General features: G+C 47.0%; 1 protein-coding gene across 2 annotated transcripts; it reads left to right on the plus strand.

Moving 5' to 3' along the window:
• Positions 1-11275: 11275 nt before the first annotated feature.
• ADRB3 (adrenoceptor beta 3) lies at positions 11276-23439 on the plus strand. 2 transcript variants are annotated; one of them, XM_033172193.1, is made up of 2 exons: positions 11276-12917; positions 23165-23439. In XM_033172193.1, exons 1-2 carry the CDS (start codon positions 11290-11292, stop codon positions 23205-23207), a joined length of 1671 nt encoding a protein of 556 aa, XP_033028084.1. In that variant the 5' UTR covers positions 11276-11289; the 3' UTR covers positions 23208-23439. The 2 variants fall into 2 exon arrangements, with proteins under 2 accessions (XP_033028084.1, XP_033028085.1); XM_033172194.1 differs by having other exon boundaries at positions 23168-23439.
• Positions 23440-23688: the final 249 nt, after the last annotated feature.

Below are 23688 nucleotides of genomic sequence, written 5' to 3' on the forward strand. Positions count from 1 at the left end.
CAGTTACCCTACCCACAGAATTGCTCCCATCTATGCAGTTGGACAAGGGAAGCGGGTGGCACTGTGGGTTAAACCACAGAGCCTAGGGCTTGCCGATCAGAAGGTCGGCAGTTTGAATCCCCGTGACGGAGTGAGCTCCCGTTGCTCGGTCCCTGCTCCTGCCAACCTAGCAGTTCAAAAGCACGTCAAAGTGCAAGTAGATAAATAGGTACCACTCCTGTGGGAAAGTAAACGGCATTTCCGTGCGCTGCTCTGGTTCACCAGAAGCGGCTTATTCATGCTGGCCACATGACCTGGAGGTTGTATGCCAGCTCCTTCGGCCAATAAAGTGAGATGAGCGCCACAACCCCAGAGTCGTCCGCGGCTGGACCTAATGGTCATTGGTCCCTTTACCTTTACCTTTATGCAGTTGGGCTGCTGAAACATCCTCCCAGCAATGCAAGACTTTCCTAGCATAAACAGCACCAGTATCACTGGGGAACCATTATCACATGTGCAGAGCATCTTGTGGAGGTTTACTGGCTACAGCCTTCCTGGGAGACACAGTACCCAACGGGTTAAAGCTGCACACAGTGTTTTTTTATGTGCTGATGGGGAAATATGATGACAGACCATTCCAAACAACTTCAAAGCTAAATCCAGTAGGCTAACGTGGAAACTATTCCTAAGGGTCCAGCAGACGAAACCAGACTAATTAGCACACGCACACACACACACACACACACACACACAACCATTAAAGGAGGAAGCTCAAACCAGTGCCAAAGGCCTAGGGTTTTGATTGGCTCAGAGCCCATCCACATCAAACCACATGGCTCAGCTATTCTCTCACCATCCATGTAACGTATCAAGCAGCCAAAGGGGATTTGGGGCTAAGTTTGTAAATCAGCATTTCTCTTCTTTTCTATTCCCCTCCACAAAAAAGGAACACAAATTGCTTTCTCTTCAGAGACCTCAGAGACCTACATCAGGCCTTGAACTGACGTGAACTTTATAAGCTTCCATGTTGACTTTTGCTTGCCAGAGCGAAGAAACTACAATGACACAAGTGCTGGCTGAAACAAAATAAAAAATAAAAAAAAACCTTCCAGTAGCACCTTAGAGACCAACTAAGTTTGTTCTTGGTATGAGCTTTCGTGTGCATGCACACTTCTTCAGATACACTGAAACAGTTCATTTCTCAGGCTGACCTCATGACCAGGCGTATGATTCAGGTGGATTTTTAGAGATCTGGACCTGAAATCAATGTTGCAGGGCATTCAGAGGAATTCTTCTTGGACTCGGTCTTGCAAAAACAGGGCAATGGCCCAGAATAAGCTGCCATCCAAACATTCTGACAAGCTCACAAGGAGGGGCTTGTCACTTGTCACTCACATGTCACTCACATGGTGTCAAGTCTACCTTCCATTCCCAGTAGAAATGTTTTCCGTTGCTTGTTCTGGCTCACAAGCATCTGTGAACAGATTTGCAGGAAAACTATGAAGGCCGTCCCTTTTATAATCTGTTACTCACAGCATCAGTGGCACTGCCTTAAATTTGGCATTTAAGAGTCCAAATGGACCTATTCGATTTTTACTGGCTCAACAGCCAGTGTGGTCTGGTGGACAGGAACATGGAAAGCTACCAAGTCTGATCATTGGTCCATCTAGCTCAGTATTGTCTACAATGATTGGCAGGGCCTTTGAAGGGTTTCTGAAAGGGAATATTCCCAGCCCTATCTGGAGATACCAGGAATAGAATCTGGGACCCTCTGCTTGCAAAGCAGATGCCAGACCCTCCAAGTGTCCCTATTTTCCAGCGATGTCCCTGATTTAGAGAAGCCATCCCCATTTCTAATTTGATCCCAGAATGCCCCACTTTTCCTTAGGATGTCCCTATTTTCGCTGGAGAAATGTTGGAGGGTATGGAGTTATCCGACCCCCGAGTCAATGAATATTGCTGTCAATGAATATTGACAACATTCATTTATTCAGAATGCACACAATCCCCCCCCCCCGACTACGACATTTCTTACATTTTCCAAGGAATCTTCTGTTGCTGGAGAGAAGGACACCATATATAGTGCAATAGCAAAGGGGGTTGCAGTGATTATTCACAGAACTGTATTTGGTAGTAATGTGAGGAGGAGGAGGAGGAGGAGGAGGAGGAGGAGGAGGAGGAGGAGGAGGAGAAGAAGAAGAAGAAGAAGAAGAAGAAGAAGAAGAAGAAGAAGAAGAACAGTTTGGATTTGATATCCCGCTTTATCATCACCCGAAGGAGTCTCAAAGCGGCTAACATTCTCCTTTCCCTTCCTGCCCCACAACAAACACTCTGTGAGGTGAGTGGGGCTAAGAGACTTCAAAGAAGTGTGACTAGCCCAAGGTCACCCAGCAGCTGCATGTGGAGGAGCGGGGACGCGAACCCAGTTCACCAGATTACGAGTCTACCACTCTTAACCACTACACCACACTGACTTGTCTTATAAGCAGAGACTGGAACTGCCCACGTGAGCAGGTGAGGAGAGAGTTAACATCCCTCCCCCTGCTTGCTCTGATCCCCTTGATGATCAGCACTCCCATCCACCCACAGCTGTTGCTATTTGCATTTTCAACTTCATGACTAGAGATATGGAACCTGTGCACCTCCAGATGTTGTTGGACTACACCTCCCATCATCCCTGATCATTGACCATGCTGGCTGGGGTTGTTGGGAGATTTAGTCCAATTGCTTCTGTTGAAGCACAGCTTCCACATCCCTGGGTTTGACCCTAAGCCAAAAAGAGGTCAGCTCCTGTTAGCTTCATCACCTCACCAATGTATTAAAATGTTCTCATGTATTGTTCTTGTAACTGCAGGTTTTTTTAATTAAAAAACATCAATAATAATTACCAAACCAAACATAATTTTTATTAGTTAGCCAAGGGCTATCGATACTATATAAAAATCACTCAAAATATGATAAGAAACCAAAACATAAAATCTAGTCTTCCACACCACAGCAATATGAATAAACAGTAGCACATCTACAAAAAGGAAAGGAAATGCAACATATATTTGTAATTTAACTTGGCACTTTTAACTCAGATTTAGCACCCATGTTTCCTCCCTCTCCTTTTCTTCCCTCTCCACATTCACTGTTTTAAAAATCATATCTGAGTCAGAAATGAAGATTAATCTGCATCCTGCAGGAGCCTTATTACATACTCAGGCTTGCTTCCATCCCTGAGATATTGCAAGCAAAACCCAGAATTCATCTTCTTACTATTTACTTTAATCTTATGAAAACAGTGGCCAAGTTGCAGACAGTAAGATGTCAATAGCCAACAGAACATCAATATGACATCACCACTAGATTCACTCCAATCAAATAGGCTTGTGGCAGCGTATGTCCCCCCGTCCCCCGTTACTAAAAATATCCAGTTCATGCCCTGCTGGACTTCGGAGTTCTGGGCAACCCTGCAGAGTTCTCCTGTCTTAGGCTCAACAGAGGTACCTGAACCACCATAAACGCAGTTAGGGACTGAGATCTACAGTAATGGTTGGAGCCCCTTAGCTCTATGGGAGGATACAGTTGTTTGTTCTGCACATCCTAAGCTAGGACCCCTCTAGACGGATGTTTTATTGAAACCAGACAGGCACCTACAGTTCTGATACGTTGTCATCTCTTCTGTTCTGTATTTCATAATTTTTATGATTCTAAAAATGTTTTTATTGTACACCACCATGAGTTGGCCATTTATAAATATTATTATAAGTAAGAATGAAATAGATAATGCTTAATGCAACAGAGAATTTGGCTATTACAGACCTGGTGAAGCTCCTTTGTATAACCTGTTAGCACCTCTTGCTGAGCAAGCCTTTTTTTAAAAAAAAAAGATTTATGAATTAACCTTGATCACAATGATCTTTGTTTTAGGGTTATTGTCCTCTCTGGTTGAAGCTGTGCAAATAGAAGCCTGGAATAGGAAAAGTCCTCTCCCATTCTTTTCCACAGCAAGCTTTTTTACAAAGCCAATGGTGGTCAAGATCTTGTCTACCCCTCAGCCACAGAATATTCTGCCAATGTTTGCCAAAGAGGAAACAGCCAAAGGTTTACTCAATTTTAAGACATATAATAAAAGAGACAGTGATGACTACCAACTTTAAAAAGAGGATCAGACAAATTCATAGAGGATAAGGCTATTTTCTGCCTCCAGCGATTGAGGCAATACACCCATGCATGCAATTGTGCAATACACCCATGCATGCAAGTTGTTGAGAATCACAAATGGAGAGAGCGCAATTGAGCTCAGGTTCTGCTGGATATTCCCATAGGCTTCAGCTTGGCCTCGTCCAGGGGCCTTCTTAGGTAAATGCTTACTTTGGAGCATGTATTATTATTATTAGTAGTAGTAGTAGTACCGTAATAGTAGTAGTAGCAGTAGTAGTAGTAGTACAGTGGTACCTCGGGTTAAGAACTTAATGCGTTCTGGAGGTCCGTTCTTAACCTGAAACTGTTCTTAACCTGAGACACCACTTTAGCTAATGGGGCCTCCCGCTGCCACCGTGCGATTTCTGTTCTCATCCTGAAGCAAAGTTCGTAACCCGAGGTACTATTTCTGGGTTAGCAGAGTCTGTAACCTGAAGCATCTGTAACCTGAAGCGTCTGTAACCCAAGGTACCACTGTACAGTCATACCTCGGGCTACAGCCGCTTCAGGTTGCGTTTTTTCATGTTAAGAATGTGGCAAACCTGGAAGTGTTTGCTTCCAGGTTTCGTCGCGCACACACAGAAGCGTTCTGCGTGGTTTGCGCATGTGCAGAAGCACTCTATTGGCACTTGGCGCATGCGCAAAAGCGCCGCTCTGGTTACAGACTTTTCGGGGTGCGAACGGCACCTCGGAACGGATCGTGTCCGCAACCAGAGGTACCACTGTAGTAGTAGTAAAGAAATTTATATACCATATACAACATAGTAATATAAATGTCATAATCCAAATGCATATCATAATATTCATAAAATAATAACAATTATATAAGCCCCGCCCTGCATAATCGATCACAAGATACGGTGCACACACACCATTTGAATGGCAATGCCCATCAACTTCAGGGGGCAGCCCTCTCAAATATTTTATTGCAGCGGCCAAAGGGTCCTCAGCCCCTGGGATTTGGCTCCGATGGTTCCCAGGATTTTTTGTGGGAAGTTTTCAATGTGTGTTAAGCATGCATTGAATACATTATGTGGATGTGACCTTACAGAGCGCGGATGGCTACAGAATCCTTATCACCGCCTTTGTGACATCATTGGATACAACTCACTGCATATTAAACAGAATCTTGCTGATAAATTCCAAAAAATACATTTAGGACTGTCCCCCCACACTTCAACTGTAGTGCGCAACGTGCAATATCCTCTGAAGCCAAATGAAACATGAATGTTTCGTACTTTGGGTAATGTACCAGATTTCTTCCTCCTGCCCACGCTGGAACAGTCCTATGAATAAAGAGGACTTGGAGACTCGGGTCCACCCCTTGGACATTTGCAAAAAGCCCACGTTCTACTTACAAGCAACCTACTAATTTCTTTTCCAACTGAAATGCCTCTCCTTTCTTCCAGTGACAATTCCCAGAGCTGTTGGCCAAGGAATGTATGAATAACAAGGGACATTACCGCTTCTCACTGGGATTCCATAGCAACACTCTGCAGTATGTTCTCAATGTTCCAGGATAGAGAGATCATAGGAGAGCAATCTTGCAACATCTTGTACTGGATATACATATAAGGTTCCAAGGATTTTCACATCTAGTGCTTCTTCTTTTTTCACATTTAGCAAGAGAAGAAAGGACATCTGCACTAAGCCCAGCTGTGTGAAACAAGGCAGGGTTCTTCCTATGTAAAAAAAGAAAAAAAGGCTGCCGTATTGCTCTCTTCTTCTTTCCAAACAGAAAACAGGAAATGGGTCACTTGTGCTGCATTAAAAATGGACGTTGGTTAGATAGGGTGATAATTCTAACTGAACCAGCTGCAAAAATTGTTTGGCTGCACAGGACTGTTCATCTGCCACTTAGACCACTGAAAAATAGCTACAACTGTGTGATTAGATTGGACTAGGAAAACCTGCTGACGTGATGGAGGGAAGTCGTAGCTCGGCAGAGTGAGGATATGTGTGGATTTTTATGTTTATGATTTGTGTAATTTGTTTAATTGGGAAATTTAATAAAAATTATAAAAAAGAAAAATAGCTGCAACTAGATACTGAACAGAAGAATGTGAATTCACCATAAAAAGAAATATCCAGCTCATCATCAGGTGTGTAAAAGGCGAAATAGAGCAATAAAGGAAATGAGAAACGTATGCTTGGTGAAATTACGTATAAAACACGATGTCTATTATCCCCAAATATATTTTCCCAGATTTCCTGTCCCCTTTTTGTCTTTGCTAAAAATCCAGTTCTAGAGTATTGTGTCAAGTTCTGGGCACTGTGGTTTAAGATGGATCTTAATAAATGGGATCGTATCCAGAGAAGACAAAACTGGTGAAGAAACTGGAGAAAAAGGGCACCATTGCTATTTTGGGGTGGGATTCAATCACATACTGGCAAATTCAGGTTACACAATTATACTTTGAAGTTTCCTTAATAAGCTCTTTAGTTTCCTACATTGTTTCTTCCCCCTCTTTTCCTCTTTGATGGTGCTTGGGCAAGGCTAATTCAGTCCTCACATAAACATTATGGGAAAATATTCACAACATTCCCTGTTTATTAATATTTATAAACAGAGTTTTGTCAGGCCCCCAAATATTACTGTGGCTGAAATCCTAAACACTCTCGCTTGTGAGGAAGTGCCACTGAACTTAGTGAAGTTTTCTTCCAAGTAGATGTACACAGAATCAGGCCACACAAGTGTGGTGGCCATACTCCTGTCTAACATTTGCCCATTGTCAATCTGAATGGCTGTCAGAGGACAGTCCTCTATTTGAAGGGCTATCAGATCCAAGACTGAGGGCTTAACCACATCATCTTCCCTCTTCAGGGAAACATAATCTTTAGTGCTGAATTGGAACAAATGGCCATTAAGTTTTCCATGGATTGCCATTTGTTCCAATTTAGCACTAAAGAGCAGGTTTTCTGGGAGAAAGCCGCAGGTCAAGTGGAAAACCATGTGGGAATATTATTAATATCCTTCCTAACTTGCGCTAGCAAGTTCCTTTAATTAGCAGAGTTTACATTCCCCTTCTCAGACACAGCAGAAAACTAGTTGCAAACTCATGTGAGTTTCTTAAGACAATACGCAATTCAATCTAAAAGAATAAAGACACCACAGTCTTACTCATAAGCAATAAAAAGAAAGTTTACTCACAATCAGGCAGAGCACAGTGTGATCCCTGAAGGCAGGCTTAAGGCTTAAAGTCACAAGCATATACAAACAGGTTTATCCCATATGTGGGTCAACCTAATGACTGCAGTTAGCAGTCCGGGAAGTTCGCAGGATGAAAGGAAGATGGAAAAGAGAGAGAAAGTGGCAGCATGCCTTGTCCTTTTACCAGGTCTGGAAAGGTCATGCCCACCCACTAATTACATGCAAGGAAGGATGCTCCAGGCCAGGAGGAACAGGAAGTTTCGACTGGCCGGACCAAACATTCCTTTGCATGTCCACTCTAGGAAAACAAGGAATGTTGTACTTGACTGCTCCCAGTGGATTACATCCCACAAACCACTTCCTAGGCACAGGAAAAGTGAAAGTGCGAATGAGCCTTAAGGAGTATAAAAGGGGCCATGAAGATGCCCATCAGCATTAAGCACTTGGGCAGCAAATGGAGCAGATGCAAAGGTCACCTGGCCACAGTCTTGTTCTCACTATAGAGAGATGTATTTGAGTAGATAAGTGTTACTTGAGAAACTGCCTTATTCATACCCAGTAGGTCCAGGGGTTTTGCAGGAGAGTTTTTCATTCAAGTCTCCAAAATATCAGAAGCTCACTCCACAGTAACTCAGAGCAGGGCTTTCTGTTTAGCAGCCCCTCTTCTGTTGAACAGCATCCCTGTTGAGCTACGACAGGTACCCAGTACCTGTACTTTCCAGAAACAATTGAAGACATTTCTCTTTCCCCAAGTTTTTTTACAGCTGGATGTAGAAGTCTCTGCCTTAGCTATGCATTTTGTATTATCTTCAGTTATTCTTTGTACAGTTTAAACCTTGTGTTAGCAAGGTTTAAAATAACTTTTATTTTAAAAAAAACCCACCAAAGGTTTTTCTATTAGAGATTGTAGGTGCTGAAATTCCAAGGGAGCAGAAAATACTTTTTATGTACTGCATGTGACGACAGCTGCACAGATGTTGTTAGCCCAGACATGGAAAGAAGATAAAGTCCCTAGCAGAGAGGAATGGCAGATGCAGTTGTTGGACTGTGCCAAAATGGCAAAACTGACCGGAAAGCTCAGGAACCAGGAAGTCCAAAACTTTAATAAGGAATGGGAAAAAATCTATAAGTTACCTTACAGACCACTGTAAGCAGTTGAAAACACTAGCAGGACTGTAATAACACTTGTAATGTAACAAGAACTTTGGATATTATGGAGTTAAAAAAACAACAACTTGGCATTGTGAAAAAGATGCAGTAGAAAAGGTTTAACGATGGAACCCATTAGAGGGGAAAGGGGGAAGTCCAGAAATTTGTAGGAATCTTAACAGTGGATATGTCGTGGAATGATTGTAATTTTGAATATGTAAAACCAAATAAAAATTATTATAAAAAAATAAACCTTGTGTTAGCTGTTTCATAGAATCATAGAGTTGGAAGAGACCACAAGGGCCATCCAGTCCAACCCCCTGCCAGTCCAACCCCGTTTATATGTGAAAGGTGATTTGTGAAGATGTGGATGGTGATAATTTCTAAATTTGAATCTATACCAAAAAAATAGCAGATGCAAATGTTATGAAAATAGGTGTCCTCTTTAGTAATTCATTTTCTCTCTCGAACAACGGGCTTTCTCTTTCTTGAGGCTTAACATCCATGGCAATACCAGCCTGAAGTCCAGCAATACTGAAGTCTATCTGGTCCACAGGCATGGCCAAATTCGGCCCTCCAGATGTTTTGGGACTACCAATTCCCATCATCCCTGACCACTGGTCCTGTTAGCTAGGGATGATGGGAGTTGTAGTCCCAAAACATCTGGAGGGCCAAGTTTGGCCATGGCTGATCGAGGAAGAGACTTTGACTTGAACCTCACACGAAAGCTCATACCAAGAACAAACTTAGTTGGTCTCTAAGGTGCTACTGGAAAGAATTTTTTATTTTGTTTTGACTATGGCAGACTAACACGGTTATCCACCTGTAACTGGATCAATTTCAGGAGCCAGGCTTTTTCCCGGTCCCCCCCTCAGGATGGGATTTCATTGCTAGACGGACTCTTTCATTGCCCAGGAGCACTCATTAACTTGTAAAGTGAGCCGAGACATCATTTGTGGGCACTGTTTCTATCTGTTCTTGATGCCTCCTGCTCTTAACCCTGCCGTGATGGAAATCAAAGAGGAAGGCAAATCTGTGCGGCAGAAGCAGCTCACCAGGTGGGGCAGAGCTGCTATGCTAGTTTGTCAGCAGGTGGGTTGCTGTTGCTGACCCGGCAAGTAAAGGGTGTTTTAGCAAGGGACATCACTGTGGTGCAACTAAGCACATCAGCAGGAGAGGCAGATTGGTTCTGTTAGAGCTTGTTTTATGCATATAGTATTATTTATATGATGTTAGCCGTTCTGAGCCCAACTCTGGCCGGGGTACAAATACAAATTTATTATTATTAATTTATTATGAGTAGTGTGCTGACTAGGGTGCCAGGTCAGGAGCATTCCAGACCCTGAGATTTCATGGGGTGGGTCCTGGAAACGGAAGTTAATTGGAAGAGGGGAGCAGAGGTGGGCAGGCACACCCACCCAGAGTGTCTATGCAAGCCTTTTTCAACCTTGGGCCCCCAGATGTTGTTGGACTACAACTCCCATCATTGCCTGAAGCCAGCTCCCCACCCTTGGGGATCCTTCCGTCTTCCATGCAGAGGACCCGATCAAGCCAGCACAGAGGCTGTTGAGACAGGAGTGTGAAGATGCTGAGAATGTGGGCGTGGGAGAGCACATCTTCGTTGGAGACTCTGTTCTGCCACGCGATGCTCAAAATCTTCCTGACAGGTGGATGTTAAGGTGTGCATGGCTCACTTCCATAAAGCAGCATGCTCAACACGCAGCCTGGTAGACCTTCATTTTGGTATTGGATGCACACAGATTACAACTCTGGGAAGTGGGTTTGACTGAGAGAGACAGTCCCAAAGTCACAAACTGAGCGAGGATTTGAATTACAGCACGCCCGACATCAGCCTGGCATTGCAACCCACGCTGTCTCTCTGTTATCTCACTCATACCACTGGGCAGAGGTGAATGCGCACAGTTCTCCTTTCTGTTTCCACTCGCGTGTCATCCGTGAAATTCCGCAGTTCCACGCTCGGCCTCTGGGGACACACTTGGTTCGCTCCGCTACCCACCAGCGCCCAACAGCCTCGCCATCGCTCCGACCGTCGGTGGTACCCGGGGTTCCGTCCGTTTCTCTCCCACAGGGAGTCCCCACCCCCACCCCCACCCCCGCCCGCCCCTCTGCTTTTTGCTTTGTTTGCGCTAAAATGCGATGTGGTAGTGGGAAGGGCCGAAGGTGAGACAAAAGCGGACAGTGAAAAGTGGCTCTGCCCCGCAGCCCCGGAAGGAGCGATCCCGGGGGAGCGATTCGTGGAAGCGAGGGGCGGGCGGGGAGAACGAGAAACTGGGGGATTAGTCCGTTTGCTTTAAAGTAGGAGGATGTGTAGGACTATAGCTGACCGACAAACAACCACCCGCCCCAGCTTCATCGTTCCAGCGGTCTGCAACCCACGAGTCTTATAAGGCGCGAGTCTTATAAGGAAGAGCCAAGATGGGAAATCTGCGGCCCTCCAGAGGCTGAACTCCCATTAGCGCCAGCCAGCACGTCCAGTGGTCAGGGATGATGGGAGCGTGTAGTCCAACAACCCTGAGAGGGCCAAAAATCTGCTTCCCCGCCCATTCCTAAATTCTAGAGGGTTTGTAAAGCACTATCGATGCCGAGAAGAGCCCTAGAGTAATGCGAGGGAAATGCAATTTCTTCGCACGTAGGGCAACGCGTTGCAGCTATATCAGTGCAACTTAAATCTGAAAAGTACTGGGGTGCGGGTCTATCTCTGCAGTGGGAGAGGCGGCTTTTTAAAAGAAAAACCACCCTGTTAGACGTCAGCGCCGCTCGCTCTCCTTCCCGCAGCAGGCTCGGGGTGGGGTAGGGCGGAGATGCAGGAGAGCTCTGCCCGGGGCGTGTCCCATCTCTCCCTCCAGGCTCCCTGCGCCTTTAAGGACTCCTCCTCTCAGCAATCCCCACCGAAGGGGAGGGAGCCGTCCCTGCCGAGGCGCCTTCCGTCTCCCCAGGAGCATGGGCTGGGCTGCCGAGCCAGAAGCAGCGGGCCAGCAGTGTCCGACGCGCGCGGAGCCCGCTCTCCCCGCGCTATAGTGGCGGAGCGCGGGCCCGTCGAACTAAAGCCGTCGAGGGGCTGCTTCGAGCTCGCGCCGAGCTTTGCTCCCGTCGCCGTCTTAGCTGCGATGGCTCCTCCTTGGCCGCCCAACGGGACGTGGCTGGGGGCAGCAGGCGCGGCGCCGTCGGGCAACGGCAGCAACTCCTCCGGGGCGGCGGGCAGTGTCGGCCGGCAGGGGGCGTTGGGCGCCGCTCTCAGCCTGGCCGTGCTGGTGACGGTGGCGGGCAACCTGCTCGTGGTGGTGGCCATCGCCAAGACGCCGCGCCTGCAGACCATGACCAACGTGTTCATCACGTCGCTGGCGTGCGCCGACCTCATCATGGGCTTGCTAGTGGTGCCCCCGGGGGCCACGCTGGTGCTGAGCGGCCGCTGGCCCTTCGGCACCACGGGCTGCGAGCTGTGGACATCGCTGGACGTGCTGTGTGTGACGGCCAGCATCGAGACCCTGTGCGCCATCGCCGTGGACCGCTACCTGGCCGTGACGGCGCCGCTGCAGTACGAGGCGCTGGTGACCAAGGGCCGCGCGCGCGGCGTCGTGTGCCTCGTGTGGGCCGTGGCCGCCTTCATCTCCTTCCTGCCCATCATGAACCATTGGTGGCGCGACGGCGCGGACGAGGAGGCGCTGCGCTGCTACGAGGACCCGCAGTGCTGCGACTTTGTCACCAACATGCCCTACGCCATCCTGTCGTCCATCATCTCGTTCTACGTGCCGCTGCTGGTCATGCTCTTCGTCTACGCGAGGGTCTTCGCAGTGGCCACCCGGCAGCTGCACGCCATCGAGAAGGACAAGGGTAGGTTTCTCCAAGACGCAGCCAAGGGCTCCCGTCGCAGGAGACCCTCCCGGCTCCTGCTGGCCATCAAGGAGCACAAGGCGCTCAAGACCTTGGGCCTCATCATGGGCATCTTCACCCTCTGCTGGCTGCCGTTCTTCGTGGCCAACATCCTCAAGGTCTTTGCCAGGACGCTCATCCCCGACCAGCTGTTCCGCTTCTTCAACTGGTTGGGCTACGCCAACTCGGCCTTCAACCCCATCATCTACTGCCGCAGCCCCGACTTCAGGTGCGCCTTCAAGAAGCTCCTGTGCTGCCCCAGGAGCGCCGATCGCCGCCTCCATGCTGTCTCCAAGGACCTGCGCCGCTGCCCCTGCGCCTTCAGCCCCCGGGCCCCGTCCGAGAAGGAGGGCGAGCCGATCGCCAAGGGAGCCAGAGAGGACGACGAAGAGGAGGACGAGGACGTGGGCTCCAGCAGCGCCAGCAGCCGCTCCAGCAGCAGGACTGGTGAAACGAAGCTCTTGTACCTCGCCAGCAATGGGCACGGTTGCGCACAGCGCCCCCTGCGGGAAGCCCAACTTCAAGGCACACAGATTACTTTGTGCCCGCAGCTGGAAGAGTAGGTGTCAGGAATGTGTCCTTGGGATGCTGGGGAAGGGGTGTCTTGAAGATGTAGGGTAAGGTTCCTCCACCTAGTGTCCGCAGACGTTGTTCAACTACAACTCCCATCACCCCAGCCCATTGGCCATACTGGCAGGGGCTGATGGGAGTTGTAGTCCATAACATCTGGTCTACAGCAATTGGGGGATGGGTAAATATTGTGCTCCTCTTGTTTTCGAACAGTGTGCCACAAGGTGGTGTGGGAGGGGACTGAAAAGGGAAGGAATCCCATGTTGCAATCCTATGCATGTTTACTTGGAAGTAAGTCCTGGTATGTTCAATGAGGCTTGCTCCTTAATTAGCACATCTTGGATTGCACCCATCATACTGGGACTGGTGCCCAGAAGGCTGCATCATAGACTGATTACCCAAAGCTTAAACTCTTAAGACTTACAGCAGGTGTAGAGAACCTTTGGACCTCCAGATGTTGTTGGACTACAACTCCCATCAGCCCCAGCAAGCAGGACCAATAGCCAGGGTTGATGGGAGTTGCAGTGAAATCTGGTGGGCTGAAGGTTCCTCACACTTGCCCCAGAGTTTATGCTTTCCTTGAAGAAGGTATCAAATTTAATCTAGCATTTCTTCCGGTTAGAGAAGTCAGGTATCAGGTGATGGGGAAACTCTGCTGGAAAGCAGTCAGAGTAGACAGCCTGGAGCTAAGGGGACAAGTGATCTGAGTGGGTGTAAGGAAGCTTCCTATGCTATTTCTCATTTCAAAGAGCTGCAGAAGGTTTTAGGTTCAATCCCACGATAGCCGCTGTCAGTCATGTAGACCATACTGATCTAAATGGACTCATGACCTGATTCGGCATAAGGCAGCTTCCTCAGATCCTTTGCCATGCTTTCTTTCATTGTCAGTTCCCCCAATTTTTCCTTTTGGTCCTGCGGAAGGTTTTCAAACATGATGTTGTGTGTGTGTGTGTGTGTGTGTGTGTGTGTGTAGGGCTCCTTCATTTGTTTCTCTTTCCGCAGAGATAATGGGATGGTAGGAAGTTGCCCCACATTCAGAAAGTGCAGGATTTTTCCTCCTGACTTCTGAATATTTATGTTCAGAAAGATCAGGACCCAAATGCTCCCAGCCCATGAAGGTTGGGGGTCCCAAATTTGTCTAGCTAACAATGCGGCTGCTGCCAGCCTGTCTGCATTTGCTATATACGTGGTGTAGGAGAATGGATTGCACAGAAGCAGGTGAAAAACTGGATTGGGGGCGTCTGATCCTGCTTCCCATGTTGACTTAGCCTCCACCCTTGATATACCGGTAAGTGAATACCTGGGAGAGTTATGAGTGTGATTGTCATGATAGGTGCTGTGAACAGTGTAAATAGCCCCTGTGTCATGTGTACAGGTGTCCCTGTGTCATGTGTACACAGCTTCAAACACCAGTGGTGAGAGCACACTGGAGCCAGAGTAATGATAATGAGTACACAGCTTGTGCCTTCAGCTGTGACACCATCCCTCATTCCTACTCTTGCACTAGCTCCCTTTCACAATCTTGGCTGCGCTATAACTCCCTGAAGCCAGGGGCTATTTACCCTGTGCACAGCACCTAGGGCCTGCTGATCAGAAGGTCAGCGGTTTGAATCCCCGCGACGGGGTGAGCTCCCGTTGCTCTGTCCCAGCTCTTGCCCATCTAGCAGTTCGAAAGCATGTCAAAAGTGCAAGTAGATAAATAGGTACCACTCCGGCGGGAAGGTAAACGGCGTTTCCGTGCGCTGCTCTGGTTCGCCAGAAGTGGCTTAGTCATGCTGGCCAAATGACCCGGAAGCTGTACGCCAGCTCCGTCGGCCAGTAATGCGAGATGAGCGCCGCAACCCCAGAGTCGGACACGACTGGACCTAATGGTCAGGGGTCCCTTACACATGACATTGGCCACAATCCACATCTATCCTGGACTTCCTTGAGAAATACTGGTGTTTGATGTGTTTTCCATCAAACCAGATCACTTTGCAGTTAAGCTGAGGGGTGTACACTTGAGATAGCTGGTAGACACATGCAGATGACAGCCTCCTGAACAGGAATTGTTGGGAGGGGTTTGCAACCAACAGGTAGTATGCACTGGGTGAAGACATCCCCCTCTCTGATGGACACAGCAACATGCAAATGGAACTTGAAATGCAGCCCTGGGTAGGTGACTGGGTGGGGGCAGCAACATGTTTCGTTTTAGGTCTCCAATGTGTAGATAGCCACATTGAGACAATGTTGGTTTATATAGTTGGGGCCGGGGTCTCCTTGTTTTGATCTTGGCTTTGCTTACTGAAACTTTCCAGTACTTTCCATTCTTTGGCTGTTGTGCTGCGAGTTCCCACATATTAGAAAAATGGAAAAGTTCAGTGCATGTAAAATTCAGCATCCAAAAGAAAATCTGGTTGGAGGGGAGGGAATATGACACAACCTTAGAAAAAAACAACTAGGGGGCTTACTCTATATGTTGCACAGAATGTATGTATGGGAGCCTCAACCATTTTTATTAAATAAAATACAGAAAGTTGGGGGGAATCTGGAGCAGAGACAGAGGCAGATTTAGGGGAGCATGACTGGTTCACCCACACTAGGCGCCAGGCAGAGAGGTTGCTGTAGGGGGTACTGCAACAATGAGTTAGAATGGGTGGGGTGGGGTGCCAAATTTTGGTGCTGCACAGGATGCCACTGAAATTTGAAAGCCCGAAGTCTGTCACTGGCAGAGAAGTGGTATGTGTCTATGCATGACTGTGTGCCCTCGATCCTTCTCTCACTCCTCTTTTTCTACTCCAAGTTGCACCCCCTACAGAATTCCAAAGGCATGTCAATAGCCTTTCAAATGTAATATCATTTCGCTTTGGGCATAACCACCCATCCGTTTACCCTACAACTTTCCCCCAGGAAAATCTGTGGTTTAGCACTGATTCAGAACAAATGGCAATCAGGTTCTCCTCAGATTGCCATTTGTTCTGATTTAGCACTAAAGAGTGGGTTGGTTTTTTTTAAGGAGGATTATCATCATCATCATTTAGATCAGGGGTAGGCAACCTAAGGCCCATGGGCCAGATGCGGCCCAATCGCCTTCTCAATCTGGCCCGCAGACAGTCTGGGAATCAGTGTATTTTTACATGAGTAGAATGTGTCCTTTTATTTAAAATGCATCTCTGGGTTATTTGTGGGGCATAGGAATTCGTTCATTATTTTCCCCCAAAACATAGTCCGGCCCACCACATGGTCTGAGGGATGGTGGACCAAGCCCATGGCTGAAAAAGGTTGCTGACCCCCTGATTTAGATATATATATATATACCACCCTATATCAAAATACCCTAGGGCTGTGTACAATATTAAGAACGTATTTTACAGAGCATAAGAAAAACAGAGCATTATAATAGGCAGTGTACTAATAAAATCACCATAACAGGAAAGCAGCAGGGCAAAGGCCTAGAAAGTGTGGGACAAACAGAAACTGCTTGGACCCATATTTTCTAAGCACGAGTCAAGCGGAGGTGTGGATGAGCCCCTCGACAAGAGGTTGAACATGTCAGCTTTATGATGAATGCAGGGGTGTGTCCCATTTCATTGCAGCGCATAAACTCATCTTCCAGCTCACTGAGCCAACTTTACCAGTTTCTGGAAATCACAAGTGAGGAGAGTTTTGCTGTGCTCAGATCTTACTTGCAGGCTTCCCACCAGCATCTGGTTGGCCATTATGAGAACAGGATGCTGAACTAGATGGGTCTTTGGTGACGGTCCAGTAGGTCTCTTATTGTGTTGTACTTGGCTTTGGATACTATACAGCAAGTCTTCCTCAACAAGATGCGGTTGGCTGATGCAGATTGAGTTGCTATGCAACTTATCTTGCAGCTGCTGTCATTTTCGAAGGTAAAAGTTCACACATCTGTGTTTTAAATACAGATGAGGTAGTTCCTCACCCCCTGCTGTGTTTGGGGAAACAGAGCAGATATATCGGTAGTCTATGACAGCTCCCAGTCTTTGCTCTCCCTCCGTTCCTCTTCTTTCACTGCCAGGGACAAATTAAGAGGATGAATGTGCAAAATCCAGCATCCATCTCAGCTTCCAGTGAGAACAAATCTCTTTGCATCTTTGCACCCCAGGCAACTTCTACTTAGCACATTCAAGTGGCAAATGGTATACTGTAGATGCCTTTGGCCCCTTGTCACCCAAGACACTAAAACAGACATGGGGAGATAGTAGCCTCTAGAGAAGGCACTCCAAACTCTGCCCTCCAGATGTTTTGTAACTACAATTCCCATCATCCCTGGCCACTGGTCCTGTTAGCTAGGGATGATGGGAGTTGTAGTCCCAAAACGTCTGGAGGGCCGAGTTTGGGGGATGCCTGCTCTAGATGCTGTTGGACTCCAGCTCCCATCAGTCCCAGCCAATGTAACCAATGGTCAGGGATGGTGGATACTGAAGTCCAACAATACCTCGGGGCGGGGCACAGTCTCCTCATTCCTGTGCTAAAGAGTGCCTATGCCTCTTATTAGTGGCATGTTTCAATCTCGCTAATGTGCAGTGAGGGCACATTGGGTGGAAGACCAAGCAATTATACCACTTCAAACAGCCATAGATTCCACCCCCAAATACTGGGAGCTGTAATTTGTTAAGGGTCCTGTGACTTGCTTGGAGATGCCAATTACTCCTGCAGAGCTTCAGTTCCCAGAGTTCCCCAAAAAAGAGGGAATGACTTTGAAACCACCCTGAAAACCCGACTTTTGTCTAATTTATTAGGGCTTGTCTTCTGTTTCTAGTGCGCATCCAGGTCGGAGGAGGCCTGTGCACATGCACACAAGCTATTTACGGTGCTCCTCCGACCCGGAAGTGCACCAGAAATAGCATGTGTGCACACGTATGGGCGCGTGCTCCCCCGCTCTACAGCCCGCCGTGTGATCGGTGCTGGAGACACCGGCCAGAGGCACGGTAAATTTGTTGACCCCTGATCTACACTGTCTGGCAGTGCCTCTCTAGGGTTTCAGACAGGGCTCTTTCCCAGACCTACCTGGAGATGTTGGAGGTTGAACCTGGGAGCTTCTACATGCAAAGCACATGCCCAACGATTAAGAAATGGGAGAAGCTGCCTTATGCTGAGTCAGATCATTGATCCATCATCTAGTTCAGGATTGTCCAGCCTGGCTGGAAGCGGCTCTCCAGATTTCCACATGGGTCTTTTACAACCCTATCAGGAGGTGCCAGGTATTGAACCTGGGACCTTCTACATGCAAAGCAGATGCTCTACCGCTGCGCTATGCCTCTTCATCAGTTTAACCATATAAGTTAACCAGACTTGGGACTTCCCTATCAAGATTCTAAGACATTTACCTGGTAGTATTATTTAGATGGCATAGTACAATCTCAGGACTTTAGAGACACAAACAGGCTGGATTGGGTTTTTTTTGTTCTTAAAGTTGGAGCTGGATTTTAAAGTGAGGGCTGCTGTAAGTCTGAGCTCTTAATCTGATGTCCCAGGACTTTTTGCACATGCTCTTCCATTGTGCCATGGCCCTTCCTACATCTCAGAGTGAAGTGTGACTCAGCCCCAATACATCTCAGCAGGCAAAGCTTCCTTTGGTCGAAACTATACATTTCGCACAAATATCATCAGGAGAAGCCAGCTCATGTTGGGGTGGGGTGAACTGGTGGGAGGAGGACCTTGAGGAACATAGGAAGCTGCCTTATACTGAGTGAGACCCTTGGTCCATTGAGCCCACCATTGTCTACCCTAGCAGACAGCAGCATCTCCAAGGATCTCTCCCATCCCTACGTGAGAGATGCCGGGGATTGAACCAGAGTCCTTCCAGATGCTCTATCACCGAGCTACAGTCCTTCCCCATCCCCACCTTCTGCAGGATCTCTGAGAGCCAGTGTGGTGTAGTGGTTAAGAGTGGTATACTCGTAATCTGGGGAACTGGGTTCGTGTCTCCACTCCTCCACATGCAGCTGCTGGGTGACCTTGGGCTAGTCACACTTCTTGAAGTCTCTCAGCCCCACTCACCTCACAGAGTGTTTGTTGTGGGGGAGGAAGGGAAAGGAGAATGTTAGCCGCTTTGAGACTCCTTCGGGTAGTGAAAAGCGGGATATCAAATCCAAACTCCTCCTCCTCCTCCTCCTCCACCTCCTCCTCTTCTTCTTCTTCTTCTTCTTCTTCTTCTTCTTCTTCTTCTTCTTCTTCCCCCCTCCGGACTTCAAATGTGTGTTTGCGCTGGTCAGCCCTCTCAAAGGGCGCATACACATAGCATGACAATGTGCATTTAGTGCTGGATGCAAGTGCTTTTGGGGGGTGCTGTACACATGACATCATCCCCAAGTCATCCCTGGCCCACGCCACTTGCCAATCCAAAGTGCATTCTGCTGGGCTGGGTATAATTCATTCTGTGGCAGTAATGTACTTCTTGAGCACTTGCTGCTTGGCTGTGTACTATACAGAGAGGACTTTCTTGGGTTGCTTATACTTACTAGTCCCCTTCAAAATAGGACACAGTACAGTAACTCTGTATACCAATATAGTATATCAACACACCAAATTCTTGGTCCTCTCTTTTGAACGGTTGGGGGAAATGTTTTTTGGTTTTTTAAAGGACTGTGGAAACACTAATTGAGAGATGGAAATTAGTGAACACTGTTGCACACAAGTGCAAAAATTTGCCCACCTGCATGTACAGATGACACAGAAGTAGCTGCTGCTTCAGATTAGGTTATTCTGCAAATGTGGGTTCACTTGCTAGCCACTATATGCAAGGGCAGCCTGTGAAAAAATGCCCTTGGTGTGTTTCAAAGGCTACGCATGTGCACAGCCTAAGTGGTTTCTTCAGCGAAAGGAGGATCATGGCATACATTGCTGAACTGAGAACTTATTTATTTCTATTTGATTTGATTTTTATCCTGGCATTTTTTAAAAAAGTGAACAGCTGCATTTTTATCACAAGCTTTCCTGCCTTTAAACCCCCCCCCCCACCACCACCCACTTACCCTCCTCCTCCCTATCTGTGCCCATTTACAGATTGGACATAAATTACAAAATAGTTTCCCTTACATGCAGTGTCCATATAAAATGTCAAAAATAGGCCTATAGGACATCTCAGCATACTAAAGCCTGCAAATAAGATATTAAGAATAGCATTACTAATAAAGAAAGAAACAAAAGCACATTCCATTCTTAACACTGCACTGAGCTTGCTTCTTAGACTCTTTTAGAATATCTTGAAATGTATCTTCTTCCTGGAGTCTGAAATATCAGCCCCATTTGTAAGCAGTTCCAAAAGGTCTCAAAACCAGGGTTCAACAGTGGGGACAGTCAGCGTCTTTCAGTTTTATAGGATGATAGGCTTGGCCACCGATATGTGTCTGGACTGTGTCCTCGTCTCTTCAACGGCCAGCTCTGGTTTGAGGCAAACATGCCCCCATGAAAGGGCGCGTGTCCTTAATTTCTAATGATTCCTCTCATACCATGTTGCATGCTGCTTTGAAAGCTGGAAAAACAAGATGTAAATAATGGGTTGTTTTTCCAGTGCTAGCCCAAATCAGAGTAGACCCATTGCAGTTAACGGACAAGACTAACATAGGCTCATTAATTTCAGTGGGTCTGTTCTGAGTAGAACTTAGTTGGCTACATTGCACTGTCACAAGAACCTGCATTTATTCCTTTATTTCATTTTACATCCTTCTTTTCTTCAGTGAAACCGATGAAGTTCCCAGAAGGTATTTTGTCTAGATCAGGGGATTGAGAACCTCATGCCCTGAGACCAGCTATGGCCCTCCAAGCCTCTCTTATCTGGCCCTCATTGCTCCCCCTACACCACACAACCCTCCTTGGCCACAATCCTCAGAGGCCCTGCTTTGCACCCCAAGTGTTTTTGCCTTGCTGGAGCATGTCTTTAATTTCCGATAATGACTCTGGATGGAGACTAGAGACGGCTGTGTAGGAACTAACCTATCATTACAAAGGTACAATGTACACCTGTCACTCCATCCACTTTGCCTCTGGCCTTGCCCACTGTCAGTGTGGCCCCCAGAAGGCTATGCGGCCCTTGGGCTGGAAGATCCCCCCCACTTCAAACCATTTAGCTTTAGCTGTTGGCCTATATAGAGCGAGTTGGAAGAGATCACGAGGGTTATCTGGTCCAACTCCCTCCAAAAGGAGGAGTCTTTTGCCCAACGTGGGGCTTGAACCCACAATCCTGAGATTAAGTCTCATGCTCTACTGCCTGAGTATCCCCTCACCCCAACACACACAATTCAAGTGAGTCAGACAATTGACCTCTGGAGCTTAATACTGTCCTTTCTGAATGGCAGAGCTCACATACTCTGTCTGGAAATGTCAAGGCTTAAACCCTAGGCATGCAAAGCATGTACTCTGCCTCTGAACTAGGGGTCTCCACAACAGCATATTCAACCCATTACACTATTTCCCCCAATTTTCCCAGTACTTGCAGCTACATTCTCTCTCTCACCCCCTCATGCCTCCATACAGATGGCCATATGCATTTCGTTCTTGTAGCTGGGTATTTTTGCATCAATCTCATGCTGTCTTCTTGCCCATACTTCTAAGTTTGATCTCATTTTCTGGGGAAAACAGGGTGAAGGGGTTGAGTTGCAGGTGACATCATGAAGCAAGCCACGCGTATATTTTTCTAAAAGGAGTCAGCCACTGAAAGAGTGAATGGATACATGCATCTGGGTGCCATGGTACCCAATATGAAAAAGTGGGCTGGGCTAATGCAATGTAACAAATCTAATGCAATAAGGGTCTTCTGGATCAGGCCCATGCATATTTGTCAACCTTCCTTTTTCTTGCATTGGGAAATGGCCATAGCTGTCAACCTTCCCTTTTTTGCAGTGGGAAATGCTGCTGGAATAAGGGAATTTCAGCAAAAAAAGGGGGAAAGTTGACACCAATGGTCCATCTAGTCCGGCGTCCTGCTCTCACAATGGCCAACCAGATTTATTCATTTAACTCAATGTTAATGGGGATAGCTCAATCAGAAGAGCGTGAGACTCTTAATTTCAAGGTTGTGGCTTCAAGCTCCACATTGGGCCAAATATTCCCGCATTGCAGGGGGTTGGGCTACATGACACTTGTGGTCCCTTCCAACTCTGCAGTTCTATGATTCTATATACTTCTTGAATGCAATCAACCCTCTAAGTGGTATAAGCAGGAACTGAGTGCGACAGTATTCTTCCCACCTGTGTGATCTCCAGAAGCTGGTATTCAGAGGTATACTGCCTCCAAACTGTGGATGTGGAACATAGATGTCCTGGCTAGTAGCCATTGTTAGCTTTATGCCCCATGAATTTGTTCCTGGAAGGAAATTCTCTAGTTTAACTACAGTGGTACCTCGGGTTACATACGCTTCAGTGGTATACGCTTCAGGTTACAGACTCCGCTAACCCAGAAATAACGCTTCAGGTTAAGAACTTTGCTTCAGGATAAGAACAGAAATTGTGCTCTGGCGGCACAGCGGCAGCGGGAGGCCCCATTAGCTAAAGTGATGCTTCAGGTTAAGAACAGTTTCAGGTTAAGAACGGACCTCCGGAACGAATTAAGTACGTAACCAGAGGTACCACTGTATGTGCTTTGTGAAAATATACTGTACTTTCTTTTGTGTATCCTGAATCTTTCAGCATTCAGCTCCACTGGATGTCCCCAAGTTCTAATCTGCTCATCTTCTGCATGATAGCCTTTCAGACATGCCTCTTCCTTACATGAATGCCAGTAACACATTGAATAAAACTTGTCAGTTTTTAGACACACCCCTCAGAGGGGCCCATTTCAGTTTATCTTAATTAATTTCAGAAGACTTTTTATGGGTAGCAATGTGGGGCTGGACCAGGACTTGGGAGGACAGCTATGAAAGTCACTAGGTGACCTTGGGCTAGTCAGGACTGAGACAGCCAAACCTACTTCATGGGGTTGTTGTGAGGATAAAATGGGGAGGGCCACCTTCACCTGCATGGGAGAAAGGTGGGATACTGTGTATATGTAATAATAAAAGAAATACAATATGAAATGTGCCAATGGCAGACTAAACTAAACAGAGAGAGAGAACACGTTGAGGATTTGCTCCACGGGCAAAGCTGCTCTGATCAGATGCAACTTGTTCTTTAAAACACCTGCTTCCAACAAGACCCAGTTCTCATTGCTGTAAAAGATTGGCTAAGAAAAAACTTGACTGGTAAATTAAACTGTTTTTATTCTTGTTGCCTTTTTCTTTTCAAAAAAAAAAAAAAAAAGATTTCCCACCAAAGAAGTGACAGATTGTCCTAGAATGTGAGAGAAGGAAGAAGCAAAAGAGAATACAGTGAGTATCCCTTTGAAACTCGTGAGTTAAATATGCAGGTTGTTTGATAGATTCTGCATTTGAACGCAGACTCAGTTGCCTTTGCTTTGGTAGCCTCCAGGATAGATTATTACAATCTGCTATATGTGGGACTGCCTTAGAAGATTGTTCAGGATGACATGTTCTTTTTGCTGATGCTCCAAGGATGCAGTGGTGGCAGAAAAATTACTGTTGGGCCAACCCACAACCCAGAGATTAAGAGTCTGATGCTCTACCAAGTGGGTTATAAAGATCCTCATGCCTGCTCTGAGTAGCAGCAGTCCTCTGGGTGTTTCTTTCTCCCATAACTACCTGGAGAAGATGGAGATGGAACCTGGGACCTCCTGCATATAAGAGCTAATACTCTCCCTCTCAGCTCCAGCCCTTCAGCTGATTTAGCAGGATTCCAAATCCCTCTGTAGGTGATCTGATACCA

The sequence above is a fragment of the Lacerta agilis genome, chromosome 15 (assembly GCF_009819535.1).
Source record: "Lacerta agilis isolate rLacAgi1 chromosome 15, rLacAgi1.pri, whole genome shotgun sequence".
In the NCBI taxonomy this organism is placed as follows: Eukaryota; Metazoa; Chordata; class Lepidosauria; order Squamata; family Lacertidae; genus Lacerta; species Lacerta agilis.

Coding starts and splice junctions, on each gene's coding strand:
- ADRB3 (XM_033172193.1), top strand. CDS start 11,290: ATGCAGGAGAGCTCTGCCCGGGGCGTGTCCCATCTCTCCCTCCAGGCT. Junction 12,918..23,164: donor TTGTGCCCGCAGCTGGAAGA/GTAGGTGTCAGG, acceptor AAAAAAAAAAAA/AAGATTTCCCACCAAAGAAG.